The sequence below is a fragment of the Eumetopias jubatus genome, unplaced genomic scaffold (assembly GCF_037043125.1).
Source record: "Eumetopias jubatus isolate StellerSeaLion01/CBP00866 unplaced genomic scaffold, mEumJub1_p1.0 scaffold_16, whole genome shotgun sequence".
Lineage (NCBI taxonomy): Eukaryota > Metazoa > Chordata > Mammalia > Carnivora > Otariidae > Eumetopias > Eumetopias jubatus.
In genome coordinates this window covers 70,552,946-70,578,279 of record NW_028274822.1, presented here as the reverse complement: position 1 = coordinate 70,578,279, position 25,334 = coordinate 70,552,946, and the positions used below count along the sequence as shown (strand labels likewise).

The 25,334-nt window shown below is 57.1% G+C and overlaps 3 protein-coding genes across 5 annotated transcripts in view; 1 reads left to right on the top strand and 2 right to left on the bottom strand.

Annotated features, from left to right (window-relative positions):
- The window catches only part of SF3A1 (splicing factor 3a subunit 1), a 20,326-nt gene extending 18,528 nt beyond the window's left edge, over positions 1–1,798 (bottom strand). Inside the window, exon 1 of the mRNA XM_028124579.2 lies at positions 1,613–1,798. Within this exon, the coding sequence (XP_027980380.1) occupies positions 1,613–1,675 (63 nt within the window). The 5' untranslated portion in view covers positions 1,676–1,798. The remainder of the gene's footprint in view (positions 1–1,612) is intronic.
- CCDC157 (coiled-coil domain containing 157) lies at positions 1,510–19,691 on the top strand. 3 transcript variants are annotated; one of them, XM_088019560.1, is made up of 13 exons: positions 1,510–2,095; positions 2,298–2,389; positions 4,918–5,059; positions 7,621–7,879; positions 9,793–9,964; positions 10,679–11,324; positions 11,962–12,039; positions 12,392–12,582; positions 13,914–14,090; positions 14,243–14,411; positions 15,530–15,669; positions 16,083–16,171; positions 16,260–19,691. In XM_088019560.1, exons 4-13 carry the CDS (start codon positions 7,632–7,634, stop codon positions 16,507–16,509), a joined length of 2,160 nt encoding a protein of 719 aa, XP_087875686.1. In that variant the 5' UTR covers positions 1,510–2,095; positions 2,298–2,389; positions 4,918–5,059; positions 7,621–7,631; the 3' UTR covers positions 16,510–19,691. The 3 variants fall into 3 exon arrangements, with proteins under 3 accessions (XP_087875686.1, XP_027980381.2, XP_027980382.2); XM_028124580.2 differs by lacking the exon at positions 2,298–2,389; XM_028124581.2 differs by lacking the exons at positions 2,298–2,389; positions 4,918–5,059.
- On the bottom strand, positions 18,261–25,334 carry RNF215 (ring finger protein 215). Its single transcript, XM_028124583.2, has 9 exons — positions 25,018–25,334; positions 24,613–24,756; positions 24,067–24,138; positions 23,894–23,979; positions 23,315–23,471; positions 19,743–19,862; positions 19,523–19,666; positions 19,168–19,270; positions 18,261–19,080 (listed from the first exon to the last, which is right to left on the bottom strand). Exons 1-9 carry the CDS (start codon positions 25,300–25,302, stop codon positions 19,058–19,060), a joined length of 1,134 nt encoding a protein of 377 aa, XP_027980384.1. The 5' UTR covers positions 25,303–25,334; the 3' UTR covers positions 18,261–19,057.

Below are 25,334 nucleotides of genomic sequence, written 5' to 3'. Positions count from 1 at the left end.
AACCGCTTTCCTCATGAACGGCCAGCCATGCACTGTCACCCAGGCCAGAATCATGGCCCTCCTCTCCCTTTCTCGGCCTCCACATTCAATGATAATATTTATCAAGCACACAGTAGGTTCCATATACTTTTCTAAGAACTTTAAATATATTAACTCTATGGCCCTTATAAGAGCCCTATGATGTGAATACTCATTACCCCCATTTTACAGATGACAAAACACAGGAACATAAAGCTTAACTGGCCCGAATGCAGGACCAGGATTCCAACACATCACTTTAGCTGGAGAGTCTGCACCACCAGCCATTTTGTGACTTGAGCTTGCCCATCCACTCTGTCCCACCCCCCCACATCTAGGGCAGGCCCTCAACATCTTTTGAGTAACTGCGCTCCTAGCAATTCTCATCACTACCTATCTGAATTTCTGAAACACAAATGTCATTATCCAGCTTCAAACTCTTCTCTTTCTCCCCACTGTGTACTAGGAAAAGTTAAAATGCCCCCAAAATGCATCTTTTGCCACCACTCTCCTAATCGTATGCTTCAGCAACACTTTTTAATTTACTCTTGACCAGAGACACCATCTGATTCCTACCCTGGTGTCTTAGCAATTATCTGGTATTAACTCGTTTACTTTTCCCCAAGTGACTGGGAAAATGCCAGGGATACAGATGTACTTAAAATATTTGTGGTAAGGGTATGGACCTCTTCTGTATTCTGAACCCAAAGCAGTGATCACCATACAATATGTGCTCAATAAATGTTTGCTTAATGAATAAAGGATGCTGTTAACCTTTTCCAATCACCTGAATGGCAAACTACTAATTCATCCCTCTAAAAGCAATTTACCTATCACTCATGTGGGTTTCACCTACTTTAATTTCCCCTTCACTCCATCAAAAAAATGTTGAATACAGTTTCTTTTGTATCTGATACTTATAGGGCCTATCACACCATACTGCAATTATTTACACACCTCTTTCCCCCTCAGCTGATTTAAGTGCTGACTGATATCATTTATGGTGATCGAAGCAATAGAATATTCACTTGTATCTATCTCCTCACTTAGAATTGTGAGCTCCCTAAACTGGTTGTGCTTCATTCATTCTGGGTAAGTCGGAGCCTGGCACGGTGTTTGGCTTAGATAAGCACCGAGCAGATGCTAAGAATTACCAAAAATGTACCGTACAGACTGGGAAACTAGGGATTACTGGGCAAAAACAGGCGGGCTGGGGAGGACACGTCGGTGGGCCCAATAACCACAGAAAACCTGCGGATGGGCTGGATCAGTGCTTCTCAAACTTTAACCAATCACCTTGAGATCTTGTTAAAATGCATTGGTATTTAGGTCTGGCATTTCTAATAAACTCCCAGGTGACGTTGATGCTGCTGGTCGGGGAACCACACTTTGAGAACCACTGTTCCAAAAGCGCTTCTTTAGCTACCAGAAGGCAGCGCAGAGCGGGAAGCGCGCTGCCTCCTGGGACTTGCAGTCCCTCCGAACCCTCGTAAGCGGCCGCTTCTTTCTCTGCACGAGTGAAGAGCGCCCGCGCCGGAGGGGACGGGACGGGCCGAGGATCGGGCTGCCGGTCGAGGTGCGGGGGTCGCGGTACCTGTTTGGGCTCGGTGGCCGCGGGCGGCGGCGGAGGCACCGCCTGCACGGGTCCGGCCGGCATGACTGCGACGCTCAGGGCTGCCAGTCCGCCTCGCTGAAGGTGAGCGGTGCTGCGTCAAAGCAGCTCCCCGCACGGCCGATACGACAAGCTCGCAAGATGGCGGCGACCGAGAGAGTCGTCGCCGAGGAGGGAAGGCTGACGCACTTCCGGGACCGCCCCTTCTTCGTGATGCAACTTCCCGCCCCCTCCCTGGAGCCGTCTGCGCGAGACGCCGTTGCCATGGGAGCGGTCGAGGCACCCGGCTAGGATTTGTGGGGGGATCCCCGGAGCCGCAGGCGCGCCAGGGGCAGTTCTGTGAGCCGACCAGACCACAAGGGCTGAGGCTGAGACGCAGGAGACTGGCAAGACGTTCTACATCACCCGCCGGACGCTCTTCGCACACACCGCACGGCCCTGGCCCCCCTCTCCTTTACTCCAAAGGTGGGTTCCTCTCTCCCTCTCATTGGCCTGTCATCTTGGAGAGCCCCTTCCCCTCCAGCCTGCCTCCTCAAAGTCCCGCCTCCCTCCTTCCTTAACCTCTTCTTTCGCTTCACGCCTACCTCCTCCAGATCCCCTTCCCAAGTCCCAAGTCCCAAGGCCTAATTCCCACTGGTCCCTTTAACCGTGGGACTGCCTTTTCTAGGTTCCACCCTCGGCCTTCCATAGCCCCGCCCTCAAGCCCCGCGGACAGTCTCGAATCAAGACTTCTTTAAGCTCCATCCCTCATTCCCAAAGGTGCGTTCTTGTTGACCACTTCCCTAGCTTCCCCGAGCTCGCCTCGAATCTCGCCGTTCCCATTTCCTGTCCTGAGATCCTGTCTTCCTTGTCCCCTCTCCCCTTCATCCCAGCTCCAGACTGCCCGCCGGCTTTTAGCCCTTGCCTGGATAGTTTTAACAGTTTCTTCACCTGTGAAATGGAGGCAGAATAGGAAGAGATGCCCTCCCAAATGTTTTACCCCATCTCTTTTTCACACACACACACACACACACACACACACACATTTCATAGCTGGTTTATGTCATTGTTGTAATTATTAACGTAGAATGATAGTGATAGCTAGGATTTATTGAACATTTACCCGGCCAGATCCTGTGCCAAACACTACATGCATTACATCACTAATTTCTTTTTTTTTTAAGTTTTATTTGTTTATTTGTCAGAGAGACAGAGAGAGTATAAGCAGGGGGAGTGGCAGGCAGAGGGAGAAGCAGGCTCCTGGCTAAGCAAGGAGCCGGGATTCCATCCCAGGACCCTGGGATCATGACCTGAGCTTGACCGACTGAGCCATCCAGGTTTCCCTACATCACTAATTTCTAATAGCAATTTATTTACAGACGAGGACAGCGAAGTTCAGAGTTGGTGGCGTGGGAATCCAAACCCAGGCCATTCTTACTCCTCTACTAGTACAGCTACTTATTCCTTTGTCTTCACTCGGTCCCTTCATTTTCCCCCGGGATCCAGGCAATTAGCAGTCCTGAGTCAGAGGCTGACAACTGGGATATAGATGGTTTCATAGTTTCCAAAGTGTTTTCTTGGTGGTGACCTTGAATCTCAGCAGGGGCACTGGCCAGGAGGTAGGCCTAATCTTTACCAGAGGGGTAGAGTCCTATGACTCAGAGAAAAAAGGGGCTTGCATGTTGAATGGGAGTGGAGGAAAGACTCCTTCCCTATTCTGCAAGTCAAAAGTCCATCTTGAGCATGAGGGAACTGAGGATGGAGGGCAGAGTTAGATGCTGCTCCTTCCTCAGGGCAGTGTTGACCCAATTAGTGCCATCACCCATACGATCTCAGGAATAGTCAGTGCAGGGTTAGCAGCTTTAGGCTGAGGGTTCTACTCAAGACCCAGGAATTACAGAGAAAAGAATTACAAATGCTCCTTCACTTGCCACACACTGAAGTGGTTCTCAAGCCATGTTTATAATGGCAAATCCCCAATGTTCAGAAGAAATGACATAAGGTAACCTTGGATTTTTTCAAGGTTGTGTTTTCCTTTTACATATTATTGCTGCTTTGGCATTTGTGGTTGCTTATCAGAACCAGAATCTAACAGGAGTTCGTATCTCGGATGGCCCCAGATGGCAACTGTAGTTATTTGAGGGTGAACAGGTCCGTGTTTCTCGATGTCTTCACAGACAAGCTCCTGAGTCCTAGGTGCTTTTCCACCTGAATATGCCTCCTCCCAGGGCGGGACTGCTTGCCTGCTTGCTTGCTTGCTTTCCTCCCTCCCGTTCCAGGAGGGAAACCCAGAATGTTTCAGTCTGTTTTTTCCGTTTGTTTCTGCCTCATTCCTTGGGGATAGAAAATCTCACCAGTGGCAATAGCTCACAAGAGTCTGACACCGACGTATGTGTACAGGGATGTGGGCCTGCGTGTGTTTGTGACTGTTGTAGGGTGGATACTCTTTGCCCTGTGGGTGGAACTGACAGAGCTGACATACCAAAGACTTGCCCACTGTAGAGATCCTCAGAGGTAGACAGTGGCTCTTAGGGACAGGGCTCTGCATGTCCTTCTCTGTCCCTTTTCTTGACATGGTGTCCAGGATGCCAAAGGTACGCAGTCACCATTTGCTTACTGAAAACACAGGATCTGACCCTCTATACCTGCACTGTTCAGTACAGTGGCCACCCATCCATGCGGTGGTGCATTTGAAAATGGTGACTCGTCCAAACTGAGATGTGCTGTAGGTGTCAGAGAGACACTGGATTTTGAGACTGAATGGAGAAAAGACTGTAAAATAATCTCCTTAATGGTGTTATATTGATTTCATGTTGAAGTGATGGTATTTGGGGTTTATTAGGTTAAATAAAATATTTAATTTACCCATTTCTTTTTCTTTTTTTTTTTTTGTGGCTAGTAGAAAATTTAAAATCCCACGTGTGGCTAGCATTATATTCCTTTTGGACAGTGCTGCCCTAGAAGCATCATGGCCTGAAGACAGAGCAGAGATATTGGATTCAAGAATCCTAGCTCTCTGAGTGACCTTGGGTTAATCCCCTAATTTCCAGAGCCTCAGGTTCCTCGTCTGTATAAAGGAGGTAGATTCACGAAGTGGCACACAGTAGGTCCTGTGGTCAGAGCCTAGCACTGTTAAAGCACAACCTCTGTGCTCAGGCTCAAGACAGGTGACCCCACATGAGCTTTCCCTTGCTCCATTCCTCCAGCCCGGGACACCCTCTCCTTCTTCTGGGACAGCCTCCTCCCTGCCGCGCCAGGAAGCCTCCCTAATTGCCCACTCACTCACTCTTGCCTTCATCCATTCTCAGGGATTGAAGAGCTACTTGGGGCCAGCCCTGCATTGGAGACAGGAAACCAGGCACCTAGATGAGCCTCTGACCTGAGCCCCAGAGCCCACAAGCTAGCCTGAGAGCCAGACATCCAGCTTCACAGGCAGGCACCTGCGCAGAGGTGAGGCCAGGGCCCAGTCCTCTGGGAGGCCTGAGAGGCTGGCTCAGTCTTCAGGAATCACCCCTGGGTGCCTTTGAGTGTCCCAGGACCTGTGGGCAGCAGCTGGCCCTCAAGTCCTTTGGCCCACGTGACCAGGTCATACCACAATGAACTCAAAAGACAGTCCATGCGCTTGTAGGGAGACAGATTGCCAACTGCAAATAATTACTCAAATAATAATTCAATGCCAGTGTGGCATATTTCCCTACCAGCTGGGAAGGAAAAGAACAGAATGCTCTGAGAATATGTAACATGTGAACTCACCTGGCCTGGGGACCTGTGGAAGGTGTGTTATTTGGAGGAAGTGTGGGGAGGAGAAGGCACATTCTGGGTGGTAAGATGCTGAAGTGGGAACAGACCACACAGGGCCAGAACCCAGGGAAGTGTTCCAGTGTTTTATTCTATAGAAAGCCATTCAAGGGCTCTAAGCAGGGGGGTGAGTTGCCTTTTAAATGATCACTCTGGCCATATACAGACAGACGAGGTGGTGCTGGGCAGAAGGATGAGGGTGACCCCTCAGGGATGCTGTGGCAGTAGTCTGGGGAGAAGATGGAGTGGGGAACAGCACGGCGAACACAGTGGTGGGTTCTCAGTGTGGTCTGGACATGGGATTGGCAGCCCTAGGTGTTTGGATGGGGGTAAAGGAAGGGAATCCGAGGAAGTGCCCCGTTGCACATAGTCGGGGTGCCATTTTCTGGGATGAGTGAGGTTGAGCTGGAAGTAGGTCGGAGGAAGAGAGATTCCTCCACCAGGCCTGGACTTGCTGGGGATCAGAGAGACTAACCATGGCCTAAATACTGCCCAAGCAGCCCCCACACTGCAGGGAGGAGCTGTGGTAGAAGGAAGCACTTTCTGCTGCTGAGAAACCCAAAAAGGACAAGAGACCCTGCTGCAGGGTAGGGAGAGACCAGGGCTGCCCAGCTCTGAACAGAGAGAAGAGGGTGACACTGGCAAGGCCTCTGATGAGCCACCGGAGGGGCCAGGACAGTGTCACGCTTCTCCACCTTCTGAGTCAAGGACCAGGGGCCATTCATCCAAATCACTGGCTTCAGATGTCCACAGACTCCAGAGATGGACGAGAAGCCTTCTGTGTGGGCTGCAGAGGGGAAAAGGGGACATATAGAGGGCAGGGAGTGGCTACAGACAAGGATAGTGTTTGCTGTTGCTACTGCTAAGAGTAGTAATCACTAGACTAATGGTCACTATTGCTCGAGCACTTTTACTGGTGTCTTGCCCTGCACCAAGCACTTTACTCTTGGATGCCTTTAATGACCTCACAACTACCCAGCCTGGTTGGGGACGGTGTCCCCATCTTACAACGGAGACAGCTAGGGTTCATAGGGGTACAGTGACTTGCCTGAGGCCACGCAGCCAGGAAGAGGCAGGACTGGGGCTCTGCATTCACATATAATGGGCCCCTCATCACCAGAGTGATTAGCTTGGGTATGGATACAAATTTTCAGGTTTTCCTCTCTTACACCTTAAGACTTGTTTCCCCCCTCCAAAATCAATGTATTTAAGTTTTTCTTTGTGGATTCTTTTCATTTCTCTATTCAATTACTCAGTCATTCACTTGCCAGTGAGCCTCGACCATGGGCCAGGCCGTAGGCTGGCCATACTGGGGATACCACAGTGGCCAAGGTGGACGGGGGACCTGGCCTGGAGCGTGGAGGCCATTCCAGCAGAGAGGGATCAGGGCCCAGATGGGGGGAAGCCCAGAGAGATGATCTCACCCAGCCTAGAGGGTGCTCAGGGAAGGCTTCCAGGGAGCCTGAAGGATGGGAGGAATTAGGTGGGTAATGGGAATTGGATGAGGAAAGCATGTTTCAGACAGAATGGACAGATGGGCCCAGGTTCAGAAATGAGTGCCTGCACCTGAGCTGCTGCTTGGAGCTGACGGGGGTTGGAATGCAGAGTGTGGGGTGGTGGCGTGGGGACCAGAGAGGGCTGTGGGGAGACTGCGGCCAGAGGTGGCCTTTCTCCCTTAGGAGTCGTGAGGGGCGTTGGCCAGCGTGACCTGATCAGATCTGGTTTGGGCCAGATCTCTAGAGCTGAAGTGTGTCATTTGGAGGGGGCAGCCCTGCGGCCCTGCCAGAGACAGCTGCGGTGGTCCAGGTGGGAGGTGACAGTGGCCCAGCAGGATCCAGCACTGTCCTGTCACACTGTAGCTACAACTCTTAGTCGTCAGTTGCCTAGTCAATGGTTTGCGCAGGGAGAGAAGAACTGTGGGTGCTTCTTATTCATAGCAGTATCTGCCCAGCCCTTAGCAGGGGTCTGGCACACACAGGCTCTCGGAGGGAACTGGCAGTGTAGACGTGGGGCAGGGTGGACGAGCGGGATTATGGTGAGGTCTCTCCAGTACCAGGTATGGGCCCATGGCCTGGGCCCGGGAAAGACTGTTCCCCGGGGTCTAGGTTGGACTTTTGGCCTAGGACCGACTGGGCGGAGTGGGATTTTAGGAAGTTTCCTCCGGCAGCAGCCACATGGCTCTGGCTAACAGGGACCCTCTCTGCTCACCCCAGGAGCCCCGAGGATGGCGCACCTGCTGGGCAGCCAGTCCTGCATGGACAGTCTGCGCAAGGACCTTACTGACCTGCAGGGCACCATCGTGGATGTGTTCTCTCGAGCTGGGCCTGTGTGCTTTCCCTCCTGGAAGTTCCCTGACCGCGTGGCCTGCGACCTGGACATGGTGGCCCTGCTAGAGCACTATGACCATGTGCCGGGTGACCCCGAGTTCACGCAGCTGTCCCATGCTGTTCTGCTGGAGCTGGTCATCGACAGGTGAAGGCCTTGACCAAACCTGGTGATCTCGGGATGCTGGCATCTGCCCCTTAAACCGGTAGACCAGCCTCAGGAATCCCCCCTGCCCCCGAAGCAGGGATACGGAGGCCTGCCAGCTCAAGGGCCCTCACAAGCCATCTCAGCTTGTGTGGTGCGCTGTGCTTTCCCCTCCTGTCTGCCCTCAGGGAGTTGCGGGTCCCCTCTTGGTCTCTGCAGCACTGCAGCTCCGAGGGCCACCTCTCCAGTTTCTGTTGGCCACCTCCTTAGGCCTTCTGTGCGTTGGGGACACCACAGCTGCTGCTCAGAGTTTCCGTCCCAGGCCCTTTTTCCTGGTGTGTTGTGGGCTATGCCATTCCCAGTGTGTGTCACAAGGTCAGACACGGGGTGTGTTTTTCCAGATTCTGGCCCTGTTGGGAAGATTGCCCTGCAGCCCCTCTACTTCTACACTGTCATTAAACTTAACATGGCCATCAGCCTTCCACTTCCTGGGGACCACCACCCAGGCTCCCTGTGACCAAAACCATACACGGAAATCATGGAGACCTGACAGGCAAGGACAGTTTGGGCACGACCTGCCTGGGGACAAAGAAGCCAGGGTAACCACCTAGAGGCATGGAGGCACCCTCAGTATGAAAGTATTTGGAACCCATGAGAGGCTAAACACGTATAAGCACAGAACACACCTTCCTCCTCCTTTTTTTTTTTTTTTTAATTTTATTTATTTAAGGGAGAGAGAGAGCAGATGAGTGGGGGGCGGGGAGGAACAGAGGGAGAGGGAGAAGCAGGCTCCCCCTTGAGCAGGGAGCCCGATGTGGGGCTCGATCCCCTGATCCCTGGGATCATGACCTGAGCCAAAGGCAGACGCTTAACCGACTGAGCCACCCTGGCACCCTGAACACACCTTCCTTTTTCCCTGTCACCCTCTACTAGGAACGCCCTGCCCATCCCTTCCTGGTCTGGCCAAGCCCCACTCATCCATCAAGGCCCAGTCTCCCTATGCCCCTGTGAAGCTGTTGCTCACATGTCTTCCCACCCCCTCTGTCAAGACCATGCTCTGTCTTCTTTCCAGGCTCTCCCCCATGCCCCCCCCCCATGCTGCCCAGCACTGCAAAAGGCACAGTTGTCCCCATTCATAGAGGAAGACACCTCAGCTCAGAGAGGGGCAGGGCCTGGAGGCAGTTGGTGTCTCCTCCTCCAGGCCTTTTCTGCCTAAGACCCTAGTGAGTTTAGGATGACCCCTCTGCACCTGGAACAAGACAAGGTCACTTACCTGCCCCATATGTTTTGTAAATACAATACCTCTTCCTTTAAAATAGTTTGGTTCCCATGCAAATACAAACTTGTCCTTCTAATGCCTCTCTTCCTTAAAAGTAGCCCGACTCTAACTGTGAACATTGAAGTTAGGATAGACCCCTAGCGGTCTTCATGTCTCCAGTGTCACAGAAGCAGCTTGCTGGGCAGGAGAAGACCCTGACTAGAATCAGGAAGCTGCAGGCGCCCCAGCCCTGCATGCTCACCCTGAGGCTGTGGGCAGGCCCTTCTGCTCCCGGGGTCTCAGCTCTGTCCTCTGTAAGGTGAAGGCTCTGAGCCACGTGATGTAATGCCACCACCACCCAGCACTTTCGGAGCACACACAATACAAATGAAGCGAGACCCAGTCTGCCAGAGCATCCCAATGTGGTGGGGAACAGCCAGGCGGAAGTGCTGTCAGCCAGGAGGCCCAGAAGATGCCCCCAAGTTCAGCCCTCAGGGAGGGCTTCCTGGAGGAAGTGGCTCTTGGATTTGAAGCTGGTCCAGCAGAGCATATTCTAAGGCCCTCCAGGTCCGCAGAGCCAGAGGCTGCTAGTTGTGTGGTGTGCAGGCATGCTGGTGCCAGGCTCTACCCTAGCTGACCCTGCCGTCCCTGCCCACAGGCTCCTGCTGCTGCTTCAGAGCTGCACGAGCTTCTTGGAGGACCTTGGCTCAGAGCAAACAGTGCCCCCTACCCGGGCTGTAGGGCCCTGTATGTCTGTGGGGCTCACGGTGCGGCGCTTCTGGAACAGCCTGCTGAGGCTGGGTGTGATCTACCAGCAGGCAGCTCCCCAGGTGGGTTAGTCACCCTCACACCTGTCCAGCCTGCCCCAGTCCCAGCTTCCTTGCACACCATGCGGGCACACCTTCACTGGCCTCACACTGCCTGAAGGAGTACAGTGTCAACTCTGGAGCCTCCCAGTCAAGGCCCCTGCAGCGCGCAGTTAGCAATGCAAGCCTCAGGGATCATGTCTGGGCTCTCTGGCTCTGCTGTTTATGCTGAGCCTACCCTGCACCTCAGTTTGTTCATCTGTACAGTGGGAATAATAACAGTCTCTACGTCTCCGGGCGTTGTTGGGTGATACTGTTAAATGTTCACCCCATTTGTTATGGCTTATCCTGTAATCTTCACAAATCCCCGTGAGGACCACCATCACCGTAACAGGGAGGAAAGGAAAACAGAGCAGCTATGGTGACATGAGAACAAGCAAGTCCACTGGGCAAGAACCCCATAACCAGCACGAGGCTGGTGGCTTCACTGTTACACTCTCGTACCATGCACGGAACTGCACAGAGCCTGGGGAGGGGGACAGGGGCAGCAGAGAGTTGGCCTACTTGGTAAGTTGAGGCAGTGAAGAAAGAAGGTTCTCTCTCTCGTTCACATTGGTGTCAGATAACCCCTAAGGGTCTGAGCATCAGGAGAGGCTGCACAGAATAATCCCCAGGAAACTGATCCCCCTCCCAGGCCCATCTCCCTCATCTGCTCTCCCTTTCTTTTCCTGACCACAGAAAAGGGTAAACCAAGGGGAGAACCTCACCTCCAAGCCCACAGCCAAGGGCGAGCCAGCCAGGAGCCCTGAATTTGTGACTGCCAAGTTCATCAAGCCCCCCTCCCCGACGCCAGGCTTGCCCCAGACCTGCCAAGAGCTGGACAGCCTCCCCGTCAGAGTCTCCCCGCGGTGTCCAGCCAGGACTGCCAAGAACAGGAGGAGCGTTCACTCCCAGACGGTGGAGACGGCCCTGGTGCCCTGTGATGCATGCACCAGCGTCCAGGGCAGCCTGCGGGAGGTGGGCAAGGCGCTCATCAGCCTGTGTCAGGGCCAGAACTTGCCCTCGTCCTTAGGCCAGTTCCAGCAGCTGGTGCAGGACAGCATGGGCCTCAGGCCGCTGCCAGCTGCCACCCTGGGCCACTGGGCAGCAGAGCTGAGCAAAGACCTGACCCGCCTCAGTAAGCACATGGGGGCCCTCACTCAGCTTGTTGGGCCCCTCAGGGCCCAGCTGGAGGAGGCCGAGGGGCAGAAGGACGGACTGAAGCAGCAGGTGGGCCAGCTGGAGCAAGCACTGCAGCAGGAGCAGGGGGAGCGGCGGCGACAGGCGGACGAGGCCGCACGGCAGCTGGTGGAGTGGGGGCGCAAGAGGCAGCAGCTTCTCACAGGTCTGTGCCCCGGAGGCTGAGCCCGTACTCCCCGGGCTCTGCTGCAGCCCTAGCGCGGGCTCTCCCGGAAGCAGGCCCCGTAACAGGGCTGCAGGGACACGTCGCTGGGGTGAAGAAACCCAGGCTAGGCAGTGGGGTCAGAGACACCGAGGGAAGGCAGCTCACCGAGCTGTTTACCCTGCAGGCAACTGGAGCTTCGTCCCACCGGGGAGCACTGGAGCTGGTGGTGTAGAACACGTGCCTCAGGGCTGGCCCCTCAGAGGGCAAGGGAGCCGGGGAGTTCATCCGCCCACTCATGTGTGTCCCTGAGGGGATCCCCCAGGGGAGCTGAGGCAGAGAGACAGCCATGGCACTTAGAAGCGGGCCAGTGCCCGCTGGTGGTAGGAGGCCTGAAGGATTTGGGCAGGTCACTTTCCTGAGCCTGTCACCTCTGTGGAGGCCCAGAGCCGTGTAGAGACCTGGCAGCCGGCCAGCAGGAAGGAGGGGAAGGGCCCAGGCCTTCTGGCACCTTCTGCAGGCCCAGGCAGCCACTCCACACAGCACCAGCTGCCCCGACACTGCAGGGTGCGCTGGGCGTGAAGGCACCAGCCAGGCCCAAGGGAGCCTCTGAAGGGCCTCTCTCTCTCGACTGCCGTAGAAACAAGTGACCTCAAGACGATGGTGGCCACCCTGGAGGGGGAGCTGAAGCAGCAACAGGAATCCATGCAGGCCATAGGTGAGGAACCCCATCGTGTGGCCCTGTACCCCGTGTCCTATGCTCGGTAGTGCAGCTGGATGAGCACCCTCTGTCTCTGTCCCCCGGGCTTCTGGGAACCACGAGACGGGGCCTGACTGGCCACACTGTTGGGTGATGGCCGGAGTTGGGGTGCCACCTCCCACCCAGAGAGCACCTTCTGTTTCCATGGAAGGGTTGAGGCTGCATTTTGTGCTGAGGACGCTGAGGCCCAGAGACAGGCTGTGACCCCTTGCACCCCACCTCAGGTCCCATCCTGGGTCAGAGGCAGTGCGGGGACTTGCACCCAGGCTTCACCTGCTCTACCCTTTCCCGTGCCCACTCAATCCTTCAGAGACAAAGGCCCGGCAGCTTCAAGAGGAGGCCGAGCGCAGGGCAGAGGCCGAGAGGCAGGTGCAGCAGCTGGAGGAGCAGGTGCAGCTGCTAGCAGGGCGGCTGGATGGGGCCAGCCAGCAGATCCGCTGGGCCAGCACAGAGCTGGACAAGGAGAAGGCCCGTGTTGACAGCATGGTCCGCCACCAGGAGGTGAGGCCCCCAGCATCTGGGGGTGTCTGCGACGTAGGCTGCAGGAAGAGAGAGCTCCACTGGTGGGGGGTGGGGGTTTACCTGGGTAGGGTACCTGCTCCCCATCACACACTCAGGTTTTTGTTTGATCTTTACCAAGACTTTGAGCCCTCCCCTGAACCCCGGGCCCTGGGGAAACAGTGATCCAGGGACAGATACAGCCAAAGGAGGCCTTGTTCTGGAGAAATGCCCCGCCGCCCGGTGAGGACAAGCAGCCTGGCCACCATAGCTCTGCCGCCAGATGGCTAAGAGGTGCGGCGAAAGTACTGCAGGGGTCTACAGAGGGACAGTCCCATCTGTTTGTGGGAATCCAGGATGGCTTCTGGGAGGAAGTGGCCTTTGAACTGGATGCCAAGGGCTAATGATTAGTCCATCAGTCAGAGGAAGGACAGGGAGGACAAAAAGGGTGAGCCGAGACCCAGGATACAGCTGTGCCCTGGGCATTGGGGCCTTGTAGGAATCCTTAAAGATAGGGCTAAGGGAGCAAGTGACCTGCCACCTAGAGCAGCGGATAGGGCTGAGAACTGTCCTGACTGGTCTTACTCTCAGAGGCTCGGAGGGGAAACCAAGACCCCAGGTAGAAGTCCCCAGCATCAGGCATGGCCCAGGCTGAGAAAGCCTTTCAATGCCAAGCAGGTGCTTTTCTCAGTGCCCTGCAAACAGTCACGGTCACCAGGTATCAGATGTGTGCTGTGAACAAGGTGCAGGGTCTTGGCCTCTGTAGCCCTCTTGTTCTTCTTCCTCCCACAACAATAGGAGGTAGATACTCTTGTCATCCCTATTTTATGGATGAGGAGACTGAGGCTCGGGGAGGTTAAGGAAATTACCCAAAGCTGCACAGCCAGCCAGAGGTAGAGCCAGGACTTGGAGCAGACCGGCACTGGTTCTTCCCGCTTTGCACTCAGTGGGTGTCAGGAAAAGTGGGTCCCGAGTGAGGTGGGCTGATGAAACATGGGAGACCTAAGGAGAAGAAAATGTATTGCCCAGAATTCCTCTCCCAGTGGAGGCTGTGACTGGAAAGAGAGGGAACGAGACTGATAGTCAATCAATTGCTTTCCAAAGGGGTAGGGGTCTGCAAGCTGGGGGGCCTGGCCCTGACTGGGTTGGGGGGGTCCAGTGGGGTGTGCACCTATCTCGCTTCTGCCCCTTCTGCTACACACATGTGCACAGCCTCCTCTCTGCACAGACAGGGCACAAGGAGGAGGGTCAAAGATACCATGGCCTCCCTTGTCCCATGGCTGGGCCTTGCCCTGTGAGCCTCACGGCTTCCCTGTCTGCCCGCCCTGGCTCAGTCCCTGCAGTCCAAACAGCGAGCCCTGCTGCAGCAGCTGGACAGCCTGGACCAGGAGCGTGAGGAGCTGCGGGGCAGCCTGGACGAGGCCGAGGCCCAGCGGGCCCAGGTGGAGGAGCGGCTGCAGAGTGTACAGAGTGAGAGGGAGCAGGGGCAGAACCAGCTCCTGGCCCAGCAGGTAGGAGCCAGCAGGGCAAGGTGCGGGACGGCTCTTCCCTTTCTCCAGGTGGAGTGCCTGCAGGCCTGTCCCGTGTCTAGATGGGAGGGGGGTGTCCCCAGGGGAGCCAGGAGCCATTCCTTGGGCAAGGCTTGAGCCTCCCCCTGCCCCAGGAGCTGCTGCAGAGCCTGCAACGGGAGAAGCAAGGCCTGGAGCAGGCCACGACGGATCTGCGGCTGACCATATTGGAGCTGGAACGAGAGCTCGTGGAGCTGCGGGAGCGGGAGCGGCTGCTGGTGGCCTTTCCAGACCTGCACAGACCCATCGAGGCCCAGATCCCAAGTAGGGGCCCAGAGGTGGTGGCCAGGGCATGTTGGGGCCCGGACAGGCAGCTGAGGGCTCACCTGGGCAAGACACTGGAGTCTGTAGCTCGCCGGCCTGCAGCACGGTCCCTACTGAGTCCCCAGAACACAGTGCTTCATGTGTTCGCCACTCTGTGTAGATGGGGACACAGAAGCCCAGAGGCGAGGGGACTGCCCACTGTCGAATGGCTGAGTCTGTGTGTAGGTCTAACCGCCTCTGTAGCCTGTGCTCTTTACCATGTTACGTGCCAGTCCTTGCTCAGCGTCCTGGTGTCCCTTGTCCTGGTGTCTCCCCAAACCACACCACAAGGCCACCTTCAGGGGCACCGCCCCAGTTGTCCAGTGTCATGCACCCCATGGTACAGGAGTGCTAGGTACCTGTCTCAGCAGAGGACTGGATGCCTGGCAACCTAGGTTCTCATTCCAGGCCCTCCAGCCCTCGCCCCTGGGTGGTGAATCCACTTGCGGAGCTGTCGGGAAGATCCACTGCAATTTAGCTGGTCACAATAAGTCATCAGTCCTGAGCACTACGTGCCAGGCCCTTCCGTTGTCCTTTAATCCACCCCATAAGATGGGTAACAGCCCTTTCACAAACCACAAGACCGAGAACCAAAGCAGGCAGCAACTTGCTCAGGTTCAGAGTCAGAAAGAAAGCATCCATCTCCCAAGTGGTGGAAAGAACGTCTTTGCTGAATTCCTGTGACTCATACCCAAGAGCTGGCTGCGTGACTTGAGACACCTCGCTGTCTCTCTGGCCCTCTGAAAACAGGAGGCTTTGGAAGAGATTCACTCTCTTGTCTAGTTACAAAGTCTTCAGTGAGCTTGAGGTCCCACTCAGCTCTCAAAATTCTACAATGCTGTGGTCACCTCCCAGCAGGTAGGGGGTGGGAAACCAGGACAAGGCCTCAGGAGAAGGAAGATGAGGTGCGGGGGGGGGGGGGGGGGGGCGGGGGGGCTGGTGCACGGAACTGCTCGGCTCCCCTGCGCTCACCAGGCCACCAACCCAAGGCATACCCTGGCTATCGTGTGTGCCCTCGGAGGTCCTATTCCACTGGGCACCAGTGGCGGGGTGAGGTAACAGAGAGTATGTCCCTGCAGGCTCCGGCAATGTTACAGACGACATGGAGAGGCAGGTACAGGCCAACGACATCCGCATCCGGGTCCTGCAGGAGGAGAATGGGCGGCTCCGGTCTATGCTGTCCAAAATCCGGGAGGTAGCCCAGCAGGGGAGCCTCAAGGTGGGCAGCTTGGCTCCTCAACCTGAGAGGGCCGGCCCCTGGGGACTTGGAGGAGGCCCCTGACCCAGCAGGTCTTCAGACCCCGCCCTGGGAACCTACTGCAAGCCTGCCTTATCACATGTGGTTTCCAGCGTTTCAAGCAGTAATGCGGGTGGTACAGTGCCTACCCGGCTCTAAATTCCCCCCTCCAGCTCTTGTTGCCTTTATTTCAAGGACAACCAGAAACCTTGTCAGAAAGCCAAACTTCCCACTCTTACCACTGCTGGGGTGGCCCTGGAAGGCTCCCCAAACCCTGCCCGAGAGGAAGGGGCTGTTCGGGTTTGGGCCTTCCCTTCCCCTCCAGGGCGATGACACCCTCGCTGAACAGTGCAGAGAGATTTCCTGGGCCTTTCTGAATTTGGCTTTCGTTGCAGCTGATCCCCCAGGACCAGCTCTGGGTCCCTCCCAGCAAGGGAATCCAGGTAACAGTGTCCCCAGCCCAGGCCCAGAATGCATCCCCAGGGTGAGTAAGACTTTGATGGAGGTGGGGCAGACAGGGGTGGGCTGGTCCTCTCACTCACAGGAGGTCTTGCCATCTGGTCCTCCCCCAGGCCCCTGGGCAGGTGGCAGCTGCCTGGCCGCAGGACAGCCAGCACGGGCAGGACCCTACCATGCCAGCACCGGGCATCCCCACCTCAGCCATCCTGCAGTCGGCCCGGCGGGTCCTCCCTGGAGGACATGACCCACTCAACCAACTGTGCTCAGAACCCCATCCGGGCCTTGGCCAGGCTGAGGAGGAGACTGTCACCAGGCCAGGGCCAGGCCAGCCCTGCATACCAGCCCCAGGAGCGGCCCACATAGCCTGCCGTGCAGTGGGGCTGGAGGGCAGGTAGCTGGCAACCTTCAATGTAATAAAGCGCCAGCCATGTGCCCACAGCTCCCTTGGCCTCACAGCAGTGGCTGAGCCAGAGGCAGAGTCCTTCCTTCCCCGTTCTGGGCAGGGACCACCGAGTTCCCAGCCCTGCAGGTCATCTGCCAGCAGAGGCCTGGCACACTGTGGGCCCTCAGTAAGTGAGCGCTCCCTGCCTCCGTCCTGACAGGGCAGTGGGAGAAGAGAGCACACCAAGGACAGAAAGAAGTGTTAGCACCTGGGCCAGGTCAAAGGCAGTCTTCTGACCCCCACAGCAAGGGCAAAACGGCGACATGGACTCAGCGACCCCTACCAATGGAGAGCAGGGTCAGGGTAGGGGGGTATGTCAGGGAAGGAAAGCAGCTGCCAAGGTAGGTCCAGTGAGGAAGGAGTCAGAGAAGGGGGTCCCGGCTCTGGGCTCACAGAGGCAGGCAGAGGCCAGGGAAGCCTTCCCCAGCCCCAGCCCTGAACCCAGGATGGGGACATTAAGGACCCAAGAAAGTCAGTCCTCATTTTACTAAGGAACTATTCACCTTCAGGAAATGTGAGTCACAAAGGGTTTCTCTAAATCCAGGAGGTTGGATCCCTAGAAGGCAGGGCAAGGCCTCACCTAACCAGACAGTGGGACACCCAGCAAGCCCTGGCTTTCCCAGACCTGTCTCTTGGGGCCCTGGCACTCATGCCACCCAGCCGCGCCAGGCCCACAGTCCAGTTTTCTCCACGAAGCCTCCAGCCTGCCCTGAGTCACCATGTCAGTGAAGGACAGGCTCTAAGGCCTTGCTCAGGACTTCTCAGGGTGGGCTCTCCCAGCTTCCTATGACATTTTCCCCTGATGAGAAGGCCAACAGGTAGAGTGCCTCAGTTTACAGAGAAGGGTCGAGAAGGGCCATGTGTGTAGCTGAACTGGCATGGCCACTATCTGCCCAACTCTGGCTTCTCTGGAGCCTGGCGTTGCTAAGGGAGACTGGGATGCCTGAGCCCTGCCCTTCACAGGTGAGAGCCAGCCCTTGGGGTGAGGTCCCTGAGGCAAGAGGCGTGGGCCCAAGTCCAGGGGGAGGACCCATCACAGCTCAGTTCCCCTCTGCTCACAGTTCTGGAGGTCAGAAGTTCGGGCCCTGTGGCTGGGTTCTCCGTTCAGGATCTTAGAAGACTCCGTCAAAGTATCTGCCAGGTTACATTCCTTTCTGACAGCTCTGGGAAAGAACCCACTCCCAGGCTTGTTCTGATTGCTGGCAGAATTCCGACTCCTGCAGCTGTAGGACTGAGGTCCACCTCCTTGCTGTGGCTGCTGTCACCAGGGGCCACTCTTAGCACTTAGAGGCCGTCTGCCCCCCTTGCCACTTGGCCCCCTCCATCTTCAAGTCAGCAACAGAGAATTTCTCATGCACTGAATGCCCTTCCTGCTTCAACTTTCTGACTTCCTCTTCTTCCACCAGGCCAGAGAAAACTCTGCTTCTAATACGCTCTAGTGGTTAGGTCAGGCCCTCTTGGATACCTTCCCTATCTTAAGGTCAACTGTGCCATCTACTATAACCTAATCATGGGGGTAAAACCCATTAGACTCCCAGTTGCAGGTTTACAACAAGGCGTGTTCATGAGGGCTGGGGGGGGATCTTGGGGCCCGTCTTAGAATCTCCTTCCCACAGGCAGGAGAGCCCAACGTGACTTTTTTGTCTTAAGACATCCACACGAATCTGATCTCTTATGTTAAAATATATCCATATTTACTTCAATATTAAACCTCCCCTACCCCAAATCTAAAAAAACCGGCTGTCCCTAAAGGATGCACCACATTTATCCTGCAGCTTCAAGTATCCTGGTCAGCAACCTGTAGCCCAGCCAAGAAGCACAGGATTGGATGCCTTCAAGGCCTCTGGTCCCAGCCAGGCCTGGGAAGGGAGCCCAGCTGAACAGGCAGGAGCACTTGCAGCTCCTAGTGTCCAAGAGCTGAGGGCAGTATCTGTGGAGGGGCCTCTGGGTTGAACGCCACAGCCTTGACCAAGATGTGTCCTGAAAGACGGTCAGGCCGGATGTCCCCAAGGCCAAATAGCTCCTCCCACAACCAACCCCCAATAAATAAGCACAAAACCCGGCCAGCCACTGCAGCCTCAGTCCCCAGGGATGGCCTGACAGGTCAGAGAACCGCCAGAGCCCTGGGAACAGCTGCACTGCCCCACACCCTCCTTCCCCAGGCCGCTGCGCAGGGTCCTGGGAGCTGCCTTCGAGGAGGGCAGACACAGACACCCCAGGATGGTAGAGAAGGGCCCCAAGGTGGCTTCTCTTTCTTGACTGGCAGGTCCAGACTCTGGGGGTCATGGTCCCTTCTTCCCAGTATGAATATAATGGGGTGCCTTGTCCCTCAGCAGGGGAGGCCCCTATCCTTCCTTCAACCAGCAGGGCTTCCTGTCCATCCACTGTACTGTTCCAGGAGCCCAGGCCAAGGGCCAGGGTGCAGGCGGGAGGGTCCTTTGCCCACATGCAGAGACCCAGCAGGGGCAGCTAATCGTCTGAGTAGCGGTTCCCTGCAGGGGAGGAGGGAAAAACAGGGAGGGAGGTGTCAGGTGGGGAGCAGGTAAAGCCAGCCAAGGGCCCCCACCGCTGGTGCTTACCCAGGACATTGAATTTGCATAGCGGGCAAGTCTGCTGGAGCATCAGCCAGGGGTCCACACAGTCTCGGTGAAACTCATGCTTACAGGGCAGCACCCGGAGCCACTGCAGGGTGTGGGGGAAGGCTTCAGGCCAGAGTCAGGCCTCCAAGTGGGGCTGTCCCCCACCTGTGCAAGGGAACTGAAACCCCTGCGGCCTGTCACCCTCCCTCCCCCGCCCCACAACACCCCATTCTGCTTTCCTAGTTACAGTAGGAGCTGGGAGGATAAAGGCCTGGTAGGAACGGTTCTGGGGTCTTTCGGGAGTAGAGAGACATCACAGGTCAGCTGACGGCTGGCCAGTGCCCGCGGCACTAACCTGCTTGTTGCAGAAGTAGTCCAAACACACGGCGCAGGTCTCAGCACCAGGTTCTGGGGGGCCCTGGGTTGCCCTGCCCAGACGGCAGCGCCGGGTCTTGAGGGATGCCAGTCTCCGCACCACGCGGAGCTTGAGCAGATCTACCTGGTGGGGGAGGGCAGGCACAGTTAGGCAGGCTGGAGGGATGGGGGCACGGGGGCTCCCAGGGGCTGGCTCTCACCTGGCCTCCAGGTTCCCGCTGGCTCTGCCTTGACGCCTGCCGCTGGGCCTGGACCACGAGGCCTGTGCACAGGAGCATGGCCACCAGCAGGATGGCGTTCCACAGCTGCTGCAGGGGCTTCTGGGCAGAGGAACAGGGTGTCAGGGATGCTGGGGCCGCTCTACGCTCTTCCCCAGTGAATCAACTCTGAGGACCAGGCAGGTAAGGTCCATTGGCAGCGTGTCCCTGCAGGCTCCTGGCTTCCTCTTCTGAAGCCTGCGTGCCTCCCATCGGTGCCCCCAAGGTCTGCCCCCGCTGTCTATACAGCTACTCATCCAGCTGCTGAGGGGACCCACATCTGTCCCCAGCCCCTCCCCTGGGCAACAAACGCAGTATTTTTTGCATTCTTGGAACTTCTCTCTGGCAGCCTCACAGATCCCCAGCCCAGGACCCTATCACTTTCCCACCCCCATCCCTACCCACTTCCATCTGGGCCGAGCATTCACATGGTCCCGTGGCTTCACTCTTAGGTGGCTCATGCACCCCTCCCCTCCATCCCACTCCTCTGCTCTTTGGGGGCCCTACTCCAGCCTCACCAGCTCATTTCCCACAGCGACAAGGATCTCACCTGCAAACTTGATCACACGGGACCCCTGCTTGGCACCCTTCCCTGCGACGCCTCCGCCCTCAGGAGAGACCCCAAACTCCTAGCAGCCATCTGGCAAGGCCCTAGATCGCCCCTCCCCTCTGTCCTTTCAGGGTCCTATGCTCCTTGCTCTTTCTCGTGTTCCCAGTTCTTCCTCACCCCTTCCTTCAGCTAATGCCTTCGGATCCCCCTTGCTCCAGAGCTCTCCGTGACCACCAGGGCTAGGCAGATGCTCCCCACTTGCCTCCCCCTGCCCAGCCCAGCCCTCCTCACACTCTTTACCGTATGTTTCCTCATTGCTGCCCTCGGTGGTCCTCAGGCTCCCGCTGGTGGGAAGGAACCACATCTGAGAGGCCCCTCGGGACCTCAGAGCTCCTGGGGCAGGGATGGGGGGGCATGCACTGACCTTGACTTAACTCCCCCGACCCCATAGCAGTGTGGCAGCTGGGCTTTGACTACAAAACAGCTGGCTCAGGAAATGATGTGGCAGAGTAAGCAAAACCCAGATGGCTCACCCACACAGGCACACCGGCTCACAGGGTCTCTGGATGTGTCATGACTAATAAATGCATACATTTAAAAGGTTTCCGCACTCCTAGTAGTTTTCTGCCACCATGTTCTTCCCCAGCCAACAATGAAGTTCAACTACCATCGTGTTGGGGGAGAGGGGCCGAGAAGTGATTTGCTGCTAAAAGAGAACACCACTCAACGGAGGCTGGGTGCTGCTGGTGTCACAAGACACCGCTCTTGCTCACAGTGGAGGCACCCGAGAAGCCGTTATCAAGAGATGTCCATGAGCCCCAGCTTCCCGTTCCTCCCCTCTCCCCTCCAGTCTCTGTGCCCGTCTTCCCTGGGGAGTGGGAGGTGGTGGTGGCACCTGCTCCGGGAAGCTCTCCCCAAGCCCCCAGGCTGAGCTCAGATGTGTCCACTGTGTTCCACAGGGCCCGTGCCTACCCCCAGCTTGGTGCTCACCCCAGCAGAGTGACGGCCATGGCCTTTCTCCTCCCCAGACGGGGCCCCAGGAGCCCAGGGCTGGAGCTGCCCTGCCTTTGTGCCCTGGGCCCTGCTGAGCCAGGCGGACACGTGGCAGGACTCACTGAGTGGCCACTGCAGTGTAAGCTCGTCAGGGCAGAACCTGGAGCTCCATGCTCTGGAGCAGCCTGTGAGCACTGGGTGGGCAAAGGGCATGGCCAGCTTGGAGCCCTGCTGCAGGCTGGAGACCCAGTCTCCTCAGGCTCAGCACATCTTAGGGACCCCAGGTGAGGGAGGGAGGGCAGGGTCTGTCCATCAGAGCAGTTAGGGAGTGGTCCACCTGACCTTTCTGATGCATGGGTGCTGTAGCTCTGGATTCCCAGGCTCGAAGGACAGTGACTGGGCCCTAGGGTTGGGGCTGAGAACTGGCCCCAACCACCCGTAAGCCACCTTGGCTATCATGGCTACCCGGCACTTGAACAGGCCCACCCTGGCTGGCAGCACGGCTGCTCAGCTTTGCCCTCTGTACCAGCCAGACAACCTGCAGACTGCATACATTCCCACTCCCAGGCCCCTTGCTCAGCCCACTCTTCCCCTAGCTCCAGCCTCTCTGCAGGCACTTCCTCGCTCATCTGACAGCCCCTCACCAAATGCCTGCACCGCCCAGATGTCTTTGTGGGCTGCCCTCTAGGGGGAGAGCCGGTGGGGCTCCCTCTTCTTCCAGAAAGCCCTTTCCTTCCCCCAAGTCCCGGTGCCCGTTCCCTTCACACAACTGTGGTTCAGTTCCTGCTGCTCAAATTGGAATGAGCACATGGCGCCTGGGCTGAACTGCCGAGGCCTTTTTGTGTGAGAGTCCCTTCCCTGCTTGCCTCTGAGCCCCTTCCGGACAGTGCCCGGGTCTCACAGGTACTTTGGACCCTCCCAGCCCTTCTCATCGAGCCCTACATGTCCTAGAACCTCAAAAGTTATCTGGTGACTGCTAATTTATTCAAGCACTTATAACGATAAACACATTCAGAGTAGCAGGAGCGGCCCACCTGCGCCGTGCGCACCGTGACCTTTATGTACACATGCCCCCTGGCAATCCCGTGGCCGTGTGCTGTCCTTGTTCACAAACGAGGAACATGAGACCAGAGAGATTAAACGCTCAATCTGAGATCACTCAGCTAAGTCCGCAAGTCTGCCTGACTTTTGAAGCTGCCTCGCATGGCCCCAATCCCACTGACACCTGCTGGAGGCTGCCCACCGGGAGAAAGGACATGCCCGCCCTGACAGAGCAGGGACTCGTGAGATGCTTGTGGACAGAATAAATGTGAACCTTCTCGATGCCCAGCATTGAGAAATCTAGAGACTAATAAGACACAGCCCCAGCCATCGGTAGACAAAGTCAGATTCCCCAACACTTAGACACTTTGAGCTATCCTAAGAACACTATGAAGGGTCTGACAAAGCACTGCTGCGATTTAGAAGGAGGGAGAGAGGGACGTTGGGCTGAGGTTGTGAGGGAAGCCTTCCAAAGCAGGCAAACAGATGGGGACAAATGGAGAGAGGAAAAGAGTGTCCATGCCTGCAGCCAAGCATGGACAAGGCCTAGTGGCAGGAGGCCAGGGCGTGTATGAAGGCCAGGAAATGGCATAGGGTGATGGGGTATAAGGAAGAGACTAGGAAAAAAAAAAAAGGCGAGTAAACAGGAGAGCTGTGAAAGCTAGGCTAAGGAGTCTAAACTTTATTCTGCAGGCAATAGGGAGCCAAGGAGGGCTTCTAAGCGGGAGAATGACATGACAATAGTAACTAACACTGATTATGCATGGCCCCATCAGGCACTGCACTGAGCACCCACCATGTCAATGAGTGCTCATGACGGCCCTGGGGCATGGAAGAAGCAGTCCTGGCCACCAAGGTGAGGAGAGGCCACAGGATCTGAGACAAGGCATGTGTGCAGTGCCACCCGAGCCGCCTCTCCCCAGGCACCCACCTGCTCCTGGGCCCGACTGCCTCCCAGGCACACCAAGTCCTGCCATCCTCCGTAGCCATCCTTGGAGAGGCCACAGGTGGTCCACAGGGTCAGCTTCCACTCGATGTTGGCTGACAGCGACTCTCCGCTGGTGATCTCGGCTGTGGCCTGAGTCCTCCTGGGACGAAAAGCCACAGAGGGGCCAGAGAGAAGGGCTCTTGGGAGGAGAGACCCAGACCCACCCACCTCAGCCTTGTAGGAGAAAGATCTTCCCAAGTAACATCCCACAGCCCTTCTGCTTTGGCCCCCAGGCCTTTTCTGGTCATTGGTTTTTCCAGTTCTCACATCAGCCAGGCCAGGGAGGCCTGCAAGTCTCGGAAAGAACCTGTCAATCAGGAATCCAGCTCCCTCCTTGCTGGAGCCAATTCCCCTCTGCCCCTAGAGCCGCCTCTTTGCTCCAGTCCCCTCACCCATTTTTCAGACCAGGAGACTACGATCTTAAGGTTGACAGGAAAAGACCCCTGAGACCATGGCAGATTCAGGGACCCCTCAGCACCCAGCTCCCAGGCCCAGTCCTTTGGAGCCTAAACCCCAACTCACTGCAGCAGTGCTTCCAACAGCTTGGTGACATTGGAAGAGTAATGGAGGACAATCACTGGCCTGAGCAGAAGCTGCGATATGTCTAGCTGTAGAAGAAGGATGGACAAGGAGGTCAGTTGGCCTTGGTCCCCTCTTCCCTGGCCTGCACACCCCCACTGCCTGAACCGGTTTACCTCTCGGACCACGTTATGGTTCAAGATGAGGAGGAGCAGGGCAGAGGCTCCCAGGAAGAGTGCCCTCCGCATCTGCAAGGGACAGAGGCAGAAGCTAGCTGGCACCCTGCCCACACACCTGTCTCACTACCCACAACCAGTTCTTAGCTCCTGGCTCTGCAGTGAGTGTTTCCTCTGGACAGACTGGCCGCACGCTCCTTGAGATCAAGGGCAGAAACTCTTATTCCTCCTGCCATTCCCCCAGATGTTCTGTGGGACCCAAACTATCATGTGCCTTCCCTAGTAGGACAGGCCTGCCCACCAACTCTCAGCAGGAACTCCCCATCTGATACTCTCAGAGCCTGGTGGAGCTTCCTGACTCTGGCCTCCTCCCACCTCCCTGCTTCCACTCCATACTGATTCAATTTTCCAAACTGGGGTCCCTCACCTCATCCAGGCCCAAGATTTCTCTGGAAGCTCCTTAGGGGCCCCACCTGGTAGTCTGGCTCTGGCAGATGCCTTGAAACGGCTTCCTTCAGCCCCCTTCCCCACATACACCCCGTGCACCTGCTGGACCAGGGCCTTGGGATAGGCCTGCGGGCCGCTGCCCTGACTCTCCTGGTGGAACTGGGCCGCCTGCTCCTTGCCCACGTATGCCACTGCAATCCAGCCTTCTACGGGCACCTCCTGCTCAGCATCCACAATGTCCATCTGTGGAGCAAGGGACCATGGGCAGAGGGAGGAGGGAGGAGGAAGGGGGGCTGGACACACAGGGGATGCAAGGCCAGGGTTGGGGAGCGAGTTTGAAGGGGAAGGCATCTGGATCTCAGGTTTTGGAAGCCGGGGTTTGAGACCTGGGCAGCTCGGGGAGGGGGCGCTCAGCTGCTACGGCTCGGTCCAGGATAAAGGCCGGATCTGGGTGCGGGGTCTACGGCGGGGCGGGCCGGGGCCAGATGGCTCGGCTGCGCTCACCAGCAGCAGGCGGCCGCCCAGCGCGGGTGCCGGGTCGGCCTCGGGGCCGATCCTGACGCCCTCCAGGACCAGAGCGTCCTGCCGCGGCAGCCTCACGTCCACCCGTACGGCACGGGCCCCGCCCCGCCCCGCCCCGGCCTCAGGCTCGCTGCCGTCCGCCGCGGCCCCGGGTCCCGCCAGGCCCAGCCAGAGCGGCAGCAGGGGCAGCAGCAGCAGCAGTGGCGACGGCGGCGGCGGAGGAGGCGGCGGGGGCGACCTCAGCGCGGGGCGAGCGGCGGGGCCCATGGCCGGACCCGGCGAGCAGACGAAACAGGGGC

Bases quoted from the DNA above. Each gene is read 5' to 3' on its own strand.
- CCDC157 (XM_028124581.2), top strand. From the start codon at position 7,632: ATGGCGCACCTGCTGGGCAGCCAGTCCTGCATGGACAGTCTGCGCAAG. The intron at 9,965-10,678 runs GTGGGTTAGTCA...TCCTGACCACAG, and splicing joins ACCAGCAGGCAGCTCCCCAG to AAAAGGGTAAACCAAGGGGA. The intron at 12,583-13,913 runs GTGAGGCCCCCA...GCCCTGGCTCAG, and splicing joins GCATGGTCCGCCACCAGGAG to TCCCTGCAGTCCAAACAGCG.
- RNF215 (XM_028124583.2), bottom strand. From the start codon at position 25,302: ATGGGCCCCGCCGCTCGCCCCGCGCTGAGGTCGCCCCCGCCGCCTCCT. The intron at 23,980-24,066 runs GTAAACCGGTTC...CTTCTTCTACAG, and splicing joins ACCATAACGTGGTCCGAGAG to CTAGACATATCGCAGCTTCT. The intron at 19,081-19,167 runs GTAAGCACCAGC...CCTCCCCTGCAG, and splicing joins ATGCAAATTCAATGTCCTGG to GGAACCGCTACTCAGACGAT.